This window comes from Diadema antillarum, unplaced genomic scaffold (genome assembly GCF_040938485.1).
Source record: "Diadema antillarum isolate AM-2024a unplaced genomic scaffold, OU_Dant_1.0 scf00000023, whole genome shotgun sequence".
In the NCBI taxonomy this organism is placed as follows: domain Eukaryota; kingdom Metazoa; phylum Echinodermata; class Echinoidea; order Diadematoida; family Diadematidae; genus Diadema; species Diadema antillarum.
This window is the reverse complement of record NW_027270912.1, coordinates 139,583-153,141: the sequence shown is the minus strand read 5'-3', so window position 1 is coordinate 153,141 and position 13,559 is coordinate 139,583. Positions and strand designations below refer to the sequence as shown.

The window sequence follows — 13,559 nt, the reverse complement described above, 5'->3', positions numbered from 1 at the left end:
AAGCTCCATACGCATCTGGAACATCACTCAACGTTGATAGCGGTCTCTGAGGGAACAGTATCTAATCGAGCTGTGTGCTCTTTATCTATTACTATTCAGTATTAGTTTGATAAGAGTAATATATGACTATTATGACAATGCCTGAGTAGTAAAGTAGAGAGGGAGGTACAGTGTAGGTTAAGCTCTAGATCTAGCTCTATCTACAGTCAGTCTAGGGCCTACTTCTGATTTTTTTTTTCCTGTTGATAACATACGCTGGCCTGGTATAGATTTGATATATAAGTTTAACATTGAAAGATCTAGACATCTGGAATCTGTATCATCAGCGGTCAAAGGCAGTTCCACTACCAGTCAGTAGCCAGCATTACGACACGTCACACTGCAGTAGCAATGAATAATTTAATCTAAATTAACAAACAATAAATTGCTAGTTTAACAACATATTAGTCTGCTCTGGTCAGTAGAAATAATTGTGATAATATTGTTTTTTCTAGATCTAAATCTGTGTAGAGTCTAATTCTAAGTGTGTTATCAACTTTTTGGTGGCCTTGTGATTGTGCCAGTGGGGTGTTAAGAGTAAATTAAAAGTAAGGTGTACAGTAAGTAATAACAACACAAGTCTGAAGAGGGACGCTCTCTGCAAACAAGAAGTGTACAGAAACAACTGGATTTTTCTTAACAGAGCCAGAGTCAGAGAGGCCAGTAGGCCAAGCTCAGCCTTATCCAGGAACTTCAAACGACAAGCAGTCACGATGTCAACCATAATTCAAAGCGCCGATCGTGCCTCTACGATACCGAATATCACTGTCGCTATTGTCTGACATATCCTCACAAGTCTATTGAGTATTGTGTGTAGACCTCAATACAGTGGTGGATCCAGGGGATGCACTGCCCCCCTTTTTTTTCATTTTTTTTTTAATAAAAAAAAATAAAAAAATGAAAGGGGGAAGACGAAACCTGGAAGTGGCACAAGAAACAAAAAATTGCACGAGAAACTTTTTTTTTTGCTTGTCAGCTGAACAAATTCGAAAGTGTCACCAAAATATATTTTTGCACGCCACCCCCTTTATCTGTTTATAACCTGGATAAGCCTCTGCATATGACGTCACGCAGCCTAGTCCGTGCCGTATTGTGTAGAGATCTATAGTCTATATAGTATAAGAGAGAGTCTGGCCAACTTAGTTTTCAGCTTATGAGTTTTGAAGCCTGCGATTGATCAAAGCTGGTCCTGTAATCTTCGTGGAGACATGTCCTTACCAAACTTCACTCACATGCAGTGCCCATTGTTAGCTACCCTTTATTTTGCTCGCTTCTCTTTCATTATGACGTCTGAGTGTACACGCTAACCCTCTAACACGTAATGCGCTGAGTAACAACATGGCGTCCAATTTAGCAGTTGGCAAGACTCTCTTGAGGCACTGAGCCTAGTAATTGAAGGGTGTCCTCCCTCTGAGGACAAGTGGCGCGTTGCTAGTGCCTCAAAGTCAAGGGCGTACCGAGGGGGGGTGTTTTGGGTGTTCAAACACCCCCCTTTGCCAAAAGGGGGGTGTTTAAGGTGTTCAAACACCCCCCTTGGGCAAAAGGGAGGTGTTTGAGCTATTCAACACCCCTCTTCAGCAATGCTTAGATGTTGACAAATGAAACAAAAGCTGTCTTTACCGCTTTTATTTCGGTTTTGAATTCCGCCTTTCCTTTCTTTTGCGTTCATTTTCTCTCTCTCTCTCTCTTCCTTGTTTTTATGTTTGTGTGGATGATGATACATTATGGAGTTACATAATATTATACGCACTAAAGAACTCGTGTACAGTACGCGTTAATACTACGTTACTGCACCGCGCGCGAAGCTGACGCGCAAACAGTAGACATTCCCGATCCCTGCTTTGCTTTCTGACCGAATCGCGAAGATACATTGCGATAGTGTTCACCGTTTACCGGTATTATACTGTACTCGGTACCGTAAATTGTGTATGATGCATAATATTATGTGTGTACAATGCATGCTGCGCTGCAGCCTATTATAGGCACATTGCATGCTAAGTCAGTAGTATCAACTACCAACAGTGGCGTATCTAGGGGGGGGGGGGGCAAGGGGGCACGTGAAAAAAAGAAGAAGAAGAAAAAAAAAAAAAACCTCGCCCGGACGGGGGGAAGGAGAATGGGGGGGGGGGGGGGGGGGGCAGAAAACCAAATCAAACAAGATAAAAACAAAACATGAATTCCATGTTTTGTAACGCTGAAATATAAAAATTTTCGGCTCGCTCGCTGCGCCCACTCGCCAAAATTTATCCCAAAAAAAAAAGTAAGAAGAGCAAAACGTAATGATGACGTGGAAATATAAAAATTTCGGCTCACTCACTCGTAGTAATTCAGAGTATTTTTCCAAGTCCTTAGTTTGTTGGCATAAATCGTTATCTATGAAGCTGTCACTATATCTTGATTAGAATTGTAAGATTTAACAACCAAAAAATGACAAGAATTCCAGGTTTTGTAAGGTGAAATACAAAAATTGTCGGCTCGCTCGCTGCGCTCGCTCACCAAAATTTATCAAAATTTATCAGATTTGATATCACCCTCAAAAAAACCCTTTTAAGTGCTCGAAAAAGCATATCAAGTGGACTTTTTTTAAGTCCCTACCGGGATGGGATTGGGGTTGAACACTGTTGGTATAAATCGTTATCTATAAGACCGTCACTATATCTTGATTAGAATGGTCATTCGAAGATTTAATAACCAAAAATGACAAGAATTCCATGTTTTGTAAGCTGAAATACAAAAATTTTCGGCTCGCTCGCTGCACTCGCTCGCCAAAATCTTCAATATCTATTACATTTAAAACACCCTCATAAGACCCCTTCTATAAGTGCTTGAAAAAGCACATCATGTGAACTTTTTTTAAGTCCCTACCGGGATGGGGTTGGACACTGTTGGTACAAATCGTTATCTATAAGGCCGTCACTATGATTAGAATTGTAATTCGAAGATTTGATAACCAAAAATGACAAGAATTCCATGTTATGTATAAAGCTGAAATATAAAAATTTTCGGCTCGCTTGCTGCGCTCGCTCGCCAAAACACATCAAAATTTAGGGTTGCCTATTTACATTTAAATCACCCTCAAAAGACCCCTCTTAAGTGCTTCAAAAAGCATATCATGAGGACTTTTTTTAAGTCCCTACCGGGATGGGGTTGGGGTTGAACACTTTTTCAGAAATTAGGGGCGCAATTTTCGCGCTTGCCACGGGCGCCGTTTTCCCTAGATACGCCACTGACTACCAAGTAAAGTCAGTATAATGGCCTACTGGAAGCAGCAAGCTCTGGAAGCTCTGGGAGTAGCAAGTTACTAGCTACTCAATGTAATTAGTAATAGCACATGGACTTGGTAATCTTTAGTAATAGTAGATATGAATTTTTTCAATGACTGAAAGTTAAAACTGAAAAATAACTGAGTGTGAGTCTACAAATTGTGGTTGGATGACTTTATTGCGTCTAAAATTCATTAGATATCTAGGTCTAGGAACAGTGGCGTAACTACGGGGGCATGGAGCATCCGCATCCGCTGATTAAAAAAAAAAGAAAAAAAAGAAGAAAAAAGGAAAAAAAAAGAAAAAAAAACCTACGAAAATGGTAATTCAAAGGTTAGTAAACTGCTTTTGAAATCGACATGAAAGGATGATCAAGAAAAAAAGATATTTTTCTAAGATTTCTTTTAACCATATTATAATTAAAGAGGTATAACATTGTTCAAAAAGCCCGGAGACGACAAAAGATTGTGATTCAGCGTGATTCCTGGTTGGCATTTTGAATACAAGCAGGATGTGCGCAGTGTACTCAGAATATCGGAATAACAAAAAGAGTCGCTGCAATGTTGCGCAATGTTTGATAGGTTGTACACATTTGCTATCAAAGCTTGATCATTGATTTTGCAGTGTTGCTTTACATACTAGTCTATATTAAAATGCCTTGCATTGCCAATAATAAGACTTGACCTTGGCTATTTCCTAACTTTTCCATCTATATGAAACACACACACAAACACAAACAAATTAGGGGATGCTCTGTATAAAGTGCAGATTTTGGACATCCTTCTCCCGCTTGGTCACTTCGACGCCCCCTCGCTGGTCATACCTCCCCCAATCATGAACATAAACCGACACCCTTGACTACCAGTGGCGGATCCAGGGGGCGCACTGGGCGCCCCCTCCCTCCAATGCGAAAAAAATATACATGTAGCTACAAACGACAGTTTTTGGACGGTAAAATGTCAAAATTTTCAAGCTCGCTCGCTTCGCTCGCTCGCATTTAACCGTTATATGCCATTCTCCTGATGTTACTGCCAGTAATTGCCAGCAGTTGCGCCCGGTGCGCCCCCCCCCCCCCCCCCCCCATTCTCCTGAATTTCCAAAGCGAAAAAATATAGCTACAAACGGCAGTTTGGGGACTGTACAATGCCAAAATTTTCAAGCTCGCTCGCTTCGCTCGCTCGCATTTAATCGTTATGCAATTCTCCTGATGTTGCTGTCAGTAATTGCCAGCAGTTGCGCCCGGTGCGCCCCCTCCCCTTAATTTCCAAATCGAAAAAATATAGCTACAAACGGCAGTTTTGGGACTGTAAAATGTCAAAATTTTCAAGCTCGCTTGCTTCGCTCGCTCGCATTTAATCGTTATATGCAATTCTTGTGATGTTGCTGTCAGTAATTGCCAGCAGTTGCGCCCGGTGCGCCCCCTCCCCTTAATTTCTAAAGCGACAAAATATAGCTACAAACGGCAGTTTGAGGACTGTAAAATGTCAAAATTTTCAAGCTCGCTCGCTTCGCTCGCTCGCATTTAATCGTTATATGCAATTCTCCTAATGTTGCTGTCAGTAATTGCCAGCAGTAGCGCCCGGTGCGCCCCCTCCCCTTAATTTCTAAAGCGAAAAAAATTAGCTACAAACGGCAGTTTGGGGACTGTAAAATGTCAAAATTTTCAAGCTCGCTCGCTTTGCTCGCTCGCATTTTATCGTTATGCAATTCTCCTGATTTTGCTGTCAGTAATTGCCAGCAGTTGCACCCGGTGCGCCCCCTCCCCTTAATTTCTAAGGCGAACAAATATAGCTACAAACGGTAGTTTGGGGACTGTAAAATGTCAAAATTTTCAAGCTCGCTCGCTTCGCTCGCTCGCATTTAATCGTTATGCAATTGTCCTGATGTTGCTGTCAGTAATTGCCAGCAGTTGCGCCCGGTGCGCCCCCTCCCCTTAATTTCTAAAGCGAAAAAATATAGCTGCCAACGGCAGTTTGGGGACTTAAAATGTCAAAATTTTCAAGCTCGCTCGCTTTGATCGCTCGCATTTAATCGTTATGCCATTCTCCTGATGTTACTGCCAGCAACTGCCAGCAGTTGCACCCGGTGCAACCCCCTTAATTTCCAAAGCAAATACATATATTATTATATATAGCTACAAACGGCAGTTTGGGGCTGTAAAATGTCAAAATTTTCAAGCTCGCTCGCTCCGCTTGCTCGCATTTAATTGTACAGTTATGCAATTCTGATGTTGCTTCCATGAGGTGCGCCCCCCCCCCCCCCAATGTCTTGACCCACGGTACGCCACTGAACACCCCCCTCCAAAAAATCCTGGGTACGCCTATGTTCAAGGATACGTGTGAGAGGAGCGGGGTTGAGGATTTGAAGACGCATGCGTATTTCGAGGGAATGATTGTTTCCTTCGCCATTATAGTCATACAGAAAAATAAGGTCGTTGTCTTATACTTATCGGATGATTGAATAAAAAAAAGTCAACCAACAAATGGATGCGGTATTGCTGTAAAGCATGCACCTCTCGGATTACGGCAGGAGATCATGATGCCGTTTATAAGGACTAGACCCCAGGGATTGGACGGATTCTCGTCATAGTGTCAATCGACTCGATACAAGGTGAGATAACAAAGAGGATAGTACTCTATGTCAGTCATTCTTACAATTATCTTCCATATACATTCTACCAGTAAATGCCCCTGCATGTAACCTCCAAGAATATTTGATCTAACCCCAAGTGTTCACCTAGTTTCAATACGTGAGATATATGTGTACGAGACCAATTACATTATGACAATTACATCTTTCCAAAAAGAGTTATTTTTTTTATTTCATCCAGGTGATGTATCACGTACATGTAGATATACCTTCTGTGCTTGTCCACACCCGTGTTATATGATACATAAAAAGCTTTAGTGAAGACGCCGTGTAAAAAGTTATTCCTACTCTAGAGAAATGCGATTGGTTTTTTTTTTATGAGTACAATCAACAAGAACGTAGTTCTTTTAATAATTATTGTGGTTCTTTTATGTCTACTGAAGAAAAGTCATGTAGATAAATGTAAGGTATTCAAGGTAAGGTAAAGGAATTAAAAGCAAATAGAAGATATTCAATCTTTGGTATACAGTGGATAAGGCTCTTGACTTTGATATGGAAGGTCCTTAGTTCGAGACCTGCCGAGTGCTTGACGTCCTTAGACAAGATTTTTTGTCTTTATCCCATAATGTCCCTCTCGACCCAGGTGTGAAAATGAATACCTGCCAATGCTGGAGGTAATAACAATGGCAGGGCTCCTTTGGCAGAACATTTCGTACACTGAAGAAGCTACATAAGTAAGACCGCACAATTTTTATCATTATAATGACGATCATAAATTTCATGGGTTTAATGAGTCTTGTATTTCCCCTGTAGATCTTTTCATATATTTCCCTTCGTAATCTCCTCACCTGTATTGTTGGTCGATCTGAGCTTTTTCAATTCGCTTGTCCTTTGCCCTTCTGTTCTGAAACCAGATCTTTATCTGTGTCTCAGTCAGGCTCAGCATTTCAGCGAGTTCTACTCTGCGCATGCGCGTGATGTACTCCGTCCTATGGTACTCCATCTCCAGTTTGATGGTTTGGTCACTGGTGAAAGTTGTTCGCTGCCGCCGCTGCCGGTTTTCCTTTCGTCTCTTTCTTCCAACTGTGATCAAAGTTGTAAAATAAACGAGAATCTTACAATACTGAGGTTGGTCATTCTAATCGATTTCATATGATTTTTTTCATAAGAATATTAGATTACAGGTAGTGGAGGTCAGAAAGTTAAAGGGGAATGAAACCTAAAAATATGCAGGTGCATTAAGTGAATGCAGCACTATCATTAGCAAACATCATTAAAGTTTGAGGAAAATCGTTAGAGAGTTACAAATTTTGAAGTTTTGGTGGAGCCATTGCTGAATGAGAAGACTACTACAATTTTTAATGCCACGTATGTAAATAGACATAAAGAGAATAAAGGAAATTCAACAACACTTCAGAAAAGTGCATTCCCTCAACTTCTTACCGATCTATTTCCTTTGGATTCTGAAAGAGATAAGTCAAGTGCTTTTTCATTATGCAAGAAGAGTGAAAAATATGTCTATTTTTATATTTTCTTATTTCATGTTCCATACGTGACGTCACAAAGTGCTGTTGCCTTCTCATCCAACGATGGCCGCACCAAACTTTACAAATTCATAACTTTTTTAGACGGAATGTCTGATTATCCTCGAATTTCACAGGTGCTTTCAACCAGCACTGCTGCATTCCCTCATTTCACATTTTATATTTTGGTTTCATTCTCGATTAATTGTTTGTTTCACTTTTTCCATCGCACTTTTTGCATTCTTATTTCCACTCGATAGATGTTAACAACAGGTGATGACAAATCACTTGGTTTATTAGGAAAGAAAGCTTACATTAGTTTTAGGATTTGCGAAGCAGAAACGGGATTAATAACTACGTTTGACGGTCGTCTGATCTGAAAAGGGTCTTCAAACTCTAAGCAAGGACAGATACAAAGGCGCACGACTATAAATAATTGCTCAGCTACCTGCCTGTTTCCCCCAAGAGCAAGTTATTGTACTGGAGTGCAGGTGATCCTGTAAATAAATGGGATCCAGTCATATTCATTTACTTTCTAATTGCCGGATAAAATACGACCAGAGAACTCAACGCTTTTTGTTCCCTTTGAAGAAACTGAACCTAGAAATAACTAATTGATGTCTCCTATTTCTAGACAGCTACGAATGGCCTAGAGAGAATGATTAAATATGGATCAGGGCTAAAGCGTACGTCGCTCTAATTGCCTGAAGGAAGAAAAAGCTTGATCAGACGAAACATGTTCAATGTGCATCATCTCGTCCTCAACAATCAATTACGCTTTATAAAAGCAGATTGTTATTCCAATCAATTAATCATTTTCAATTAGATGATTTGCGATTGACACACACGCACACACACAAAATAAAGGGTGATATCCTTGCTTGCAGGAATTGTGCGACCTCCCCCTCCTCCCCCACCCCTTTCTGCCCTTTGCTGTAGCCATCGGCAATGTCTTTTGCAAATATGACAAAATCTTAACTGGCCTTAAACGGGCAAACATCATAGAGCATGTAAGTGTTTGTGTATTGTGTTTTTTTTTTCATCTTGTGTCTTCTATCTCTCCCCCTCTATCCCCTGTATCACCCCCTCCTCCCCCTTCTCTCTCTCTCTCTCTCTCTCTCTCTCTCTCTCTGGCGCCTGCAGGGTAGATTACCCAGAGGTCGCTTTGAAAGACGAAATTACTTGTCAGGATTAGAAGCAAATGGTTATCGTTTTTCGATTAAGAGAGGCTCGAAAACACCTGTTCTGAGCAATCTGATATAAAACAAGGCAGAGAAATAATTCTGGGTGCAACAAGATAATTGAATCTTCATTACTCACAGGAAACGCCTCAGCGATCAAAGGGGGATTCTTTTTTTTTTTCAATGTCTTTTTTTCCGGCGGGAATACCAAGAAGACTTTGATTGTGGACTCATTCTTTCCTCAACTTCACTCTAAACCCATTATACTGACGTTAATGCTCTATTAAGCCTACAATTTGGCCAATCATAACCCATGAAACCTTTATCGATGTAGAAATATTTTGAAAAAATCCCTCTTTTCCCCACCCGTTTTCAAGTAATAAAAATGATTTTCAAAATTCTTCGTTATATCATATTTTTTTTCGAATCACAAGTAATACGGTACAAAACACACACACACACACACACACACACACACACACACACACTCACACTCACACACACACACACACACACACACACACAAAACCCCATTGAAGTAAAGAATGATTTTTTTATCTGGTGTCCCTGACATGGGCGATTGATAAATGAAGAGTCTCCAGACTCAAGAGGGATATCACGTTGCTTCTCTAAGTATCGTTATTTTTTTCTTGTTAAGTCAAGCAATGTTACAGCCATGAGCACAGGAGTGATGAAGTCGTATGAGTATTGTGTAATGAATGACTAATCCTTTTTTTCTCAACGATCTTACCACAATAGTTTCAGAACAAGCCAAGATATATTACTTAGCATAAACATCTTACAAAGAAGTCTGTGTAATTCAAATCATTACCAGAATTCGAATGTGCATGTTATCCCCCCCCCCCCCCCCAAAAAAAAAAAAAAAAAAAAAAACACCACACAACAACAACCAACATGATGGTCTTCTCCATTCGGGGTAGCCTAGTGCCTAGTGTTTTCACTTCCCCACCAGAGGCCCTATATCATGGGACTGCCGTTATCTATACTCTGTAGCGTTGTCAGGTACCCATGAAAAGTTATACACCCGTTTTGAGAGGCACATACTAATGTGGCGGATAAAAAATCATCTTGTCCAAGGCACTTGTTGGGGTTCAGACTTGGGACTTCCGACTGAAAGTGAAGAGTGTGATCCGTACCGCCATCCACTTTAAACACCTATTGTGCATTCTGAGCAATGTCATTGAGTAAAAAGATAAATTGGAATCCAAGACCACAAGAGCATCATAAAAAAACCCCACCAAGTCATATACGAGTAAAGAGAAAAACGAGAGAATTCAGCAATGGAAATAACGCATGATGTAAGCTGTTTTACAAAATTAGATAAGGACCAGCTATGTGAGAGTGAGGGGAAGACATGTAACGTTTTGTCAAAACGGTGCTTGAAGGAGCGCTGATATTGACTTAACAGGCCACTCTATGAAGGACATATTTTTCTTTTACTTGTAGATATTGGTTGAAGTGCAGGACATCAGCTGTAGTGTATTGTTGTTGTTTATATAACGTGTGTATGTGTGTGTGTGTGTGTGTGTGTGTGTGTGTGTGTGTGTGTGTGTGTGTGTGTATGTGGGGTGATATGGGGTGGGTAGGGGCGATAACAACGCTATACCACCACGGCCGCACTTTCAGACTATTAGAACAGCCTTTTTAATCGTGCATAAACACATAACCTTACAGATCGTTTGCTTCGTTCTCTCGCCTACCCAAAGTTCGTCCGTTTGGTCATAACACGTTTTCCTTTAACAAGTTTTTCTGCTATTAACATCATCCTGTAATGCTTCACAATAAGAGCGTCGATCAATTGATAAATGAAGTTGATACGGTAATTATCAAAATAATCAATGTGTTTATCTAAGTTGGCACAGTGAGCAGGAAATACCCCTCGAGTTTCCCCATCGCTAGTTTACAAGGAATCCCTCAGCTCTACAGGTTTATTGTCGTTACGGTTGTCATCATTCGAAATATTTGGCAATAGTAGTGGCCTTTCGGTATAAACTCCTCAAAATAAGTTCTGCAATTAAAGTTTGATATATCATATTTCTCTTATCCCGGCGTTATCTTCATTACATATGACATCATAAGAAAGCCTGATTAATCATCTTTAAAATGATACCTCACTTGCTATGATTGGGTGTTCTTGGAATGTGCAAAACAGCTGAGTATGGCGACAGATCAAAAGTGAAAAGTCGCAACAATTCTGCTATTGATAACGTACAGTTTTGATGAAAAAAGGCCACTGGAATAAGCAATGCTGAAATGAGAGCACTTTCAAAAACTCCCATTTTCTAGACTTGAGATGACTGTTTGGTCAACCTTTATGTTTAATTTTAATCTGTAGGTACAGTTTTTGATTCATGGATGAGGCCTAAAATCTAATGATAATCTCACAATGCATTCTTTTCAAGCACATTCCTTCCCTGAATTGACAAAGCAAATGGGAATTACACTGTTTGACATAACACGTTTGCTCTATTTTGCAACATTTCACATTTGACCTTTTCTCATACTCAGTCGTACTGTGCATTCCAGGAATGCATAATGTAAACAAGCGAGTTGTCGTTGTAAAGAAAATTAATCAGGCTTTCTTTTGATGTCACATTTGAATGAAATGATGTAGTTTTAAGAGAAACATGACACATCAAATTGGAATTGCAGGACTTTTTTGAAGAGTTATATGAAAAGGAAGGTAGTACAGGCCTGAATACTGTACGTGATGCACCAGAAAGTTTCACCGTCAGGTGTTCAGAGGCCAATTACCAACAAGGCGTATAGTATGCCAGACAATGTACCACGAGGCCTACGGGTGTCGGGAAAACTGTAACATATATTCAAAGTTCTTATTGTAATAAAACGTTTCTGATTCTTGACTTCTCCTGCATTATTGTCCTTCTTTACCAGTGTCACCTGATTTGGGGATATTTGTAGTCATCGATTGAAATCCTTCAATTTGAATTATTTGAGGTGTTTCAGTGTGATGTGTAATTTATTCCTCAGCTTTTGGAGGTGACCATCTTTTCTTTATGCAGTGATATATCCATATTCAGTATTCCAGCTACCCATATAGCATAAAAGCCACTGTGATTTCATTCTAACTACTGTTGCGAAGTTAGCTATAATGAATCATGAATTAATGTGTATGTTTTATTAAGTGATTTGTTGATTTGTATACCATCACGCAGGAAACAATTAATGAAATGAAATGAAATTTTCTGTTTTATCAACCTACTGGACGAGGACGACAGTAAATGAAACCTCATAATTCTATCAGATTCCAACAGTAATGGACCACATATTATTCAGAAAAAACACAACATAATCGTAGACATGGTAGAACTAGGATAACACGTTGAAAAAGAAACAAAATGGAGCAACATATTCGCTGATATAAGTAATATTGTTTAAATCTGAAAAGGGTCACTGATGGAATCCTATTTGTGCGGCTAACTACGAGAAAAAACATTGTGTCAACATGGTCTGAACAATTAAACGTAAGTTTTGTTTTAGCAGTGCTCAATAAATATTATGCACATAATCAAACTGTACATTTTCCTATTCAAACGTTTATCATGCATCGTAAACGATTAACATCAATGCTATCTATGAAAATGGTGAATGTGTTCATTTGATATCAAAATATCTACGTGTGAAAGACTAATCATACGAGGTTCATTCCATTTTGATTGGCACGTTGCAAATTATATACAGTCTGTGGAAGGTCCCTATTCATCACAAAAGACACTCAGGTCACATATATAAATATGGATAGCTATACATATCGCAAGCACTGGAACAAACGAAACTTTGTAGACAATCAAATACCAGCCGATTCATCGCACCATCCTCATCAAGTCGGGTCATACAAATAAATGCGCAACAGCATGCATCATGATATCAAATCATATCGTTATCAATTTAGATTTATACTGCTCTCTCACTTCATGTTTGGAATTTTTCCTCATCCATTTCTACTTACGTAATGCGCCAGGGGGCCCAAGCGGTAGCCTTGCTCCAGCAGAAAAGGACAAGCGATGAAGACCGGCGAACGGGAAAGCTGGCCCGCCCAAGGAGATTGGGGGAGGAGGAGGGGGCTCACCAGCAGAGTCTAGCTTGGAGTACAGCCGAAGTCCGGCGCCGGGATGGTGGGCCGCGCTCATGTGGTGGTGGTACGTGGCTAGGTTCGGAACTGTGAGAGCCGATGACACCGGGCTTACGGGCGTCGACGACGTTGATGTTGCGATAGCAGCAGCTGAGATGTTATCGTCGTTTTGAGAAAGGACTTCTGACGTAAGCCTATGTCCGTTTGTGTGGAAATCTAGTAGTTGACTTGACTGTGGACTCGAGCTGACGGCTGTAAATGCCGAGAGACGAGCCCCGCAACCATGGGACCACGAACCGACGAGATGAGAGAGGGAGATGGGGGAGGCCGGCGAGGAGGTCACGGTTGAAGTTGACAGATTGTTGCTATTGCATTCGGTCGTAGAATCACTGTCCTTATTATCAGTCTGAGAAGAGTTAGTATCTCTGTCAAATCTAGGAGTATTGATGGAAGGTGAGCTTGTCGATGGAGGAGTATTTCGTTCATTTTGACTGTGAAGTTCTATATCTGTATCTTCTGGAGGGACCACGGACATTTTGTTTTAACTTTCGTGTTTTTTTCTTTGGAAGTTGAGTTTCAAAGCGGCAATAAGTTAATACCACGTTAAAACTTCAAGTATGAAGATTGAATATCATGAAACAAGGTCAAATGTCCGCTGACTAGCTAAGATTACTATAGGTTTGCTACTGATGAAAGTATTTCTAAAATATTCTCACAACAGCAAATGAGTTAGACAACATTCACCAGACTTAGCTCAATATATCAGGCGGCAGGTATGGCCAAAGGTCCGTGACAGTGTAAGTGGACGCTAGAGTAAAAATTAACTATCTGTTCCACATTCTGTGACTCG

At 40.3% G+C, this 13,559-nt stretch overlaps 1 protein-coding gene across 1 annotated transcript; it reads right to left on the bottom strand.

Annotated features, from left to right (window-relative positions):
* Positions 1-6,735: 6,735 nt before the first annotated feature.
* Positions 6,736-13,244, bottom strand: LOC139732071 (uncharacterized). Its single transcript, XM_071642949.1, has 2 exons — positions 12,587-13,244; positions 6,736-6,974 (listed from the first exon to the last, which is right to left on the bottom strand). Exons 1-2 carry the CDS (start codon positions 13,242-13,244, stop codon positions 6,736-6,738), a joined length of 897 nt encoding a protein of 298 aa, XP_071499050.1.
* Positions 13,245-13,559: the final 315 nt, after the last annotated feature.

What these genes read in the sequence shown, in the direction of transcription:
- LOC139732071 (XM_071642949.1), bottom strand. Translation starts at nt 13,244, where the DNA reads ATGTCCGTGGTCCCTCCAGAAGATACAGATATAGAACTTCACAGTCAA. An exon ending in TGGGCCCCCTGGCGCATTAC is followed by an intron (nt 6,975 to 12,586) that starts GTAAGTAGAAAT and finishes CTTTGATCACAG; the next exon opens with TTGGAAGAAAGAGACGAAAG.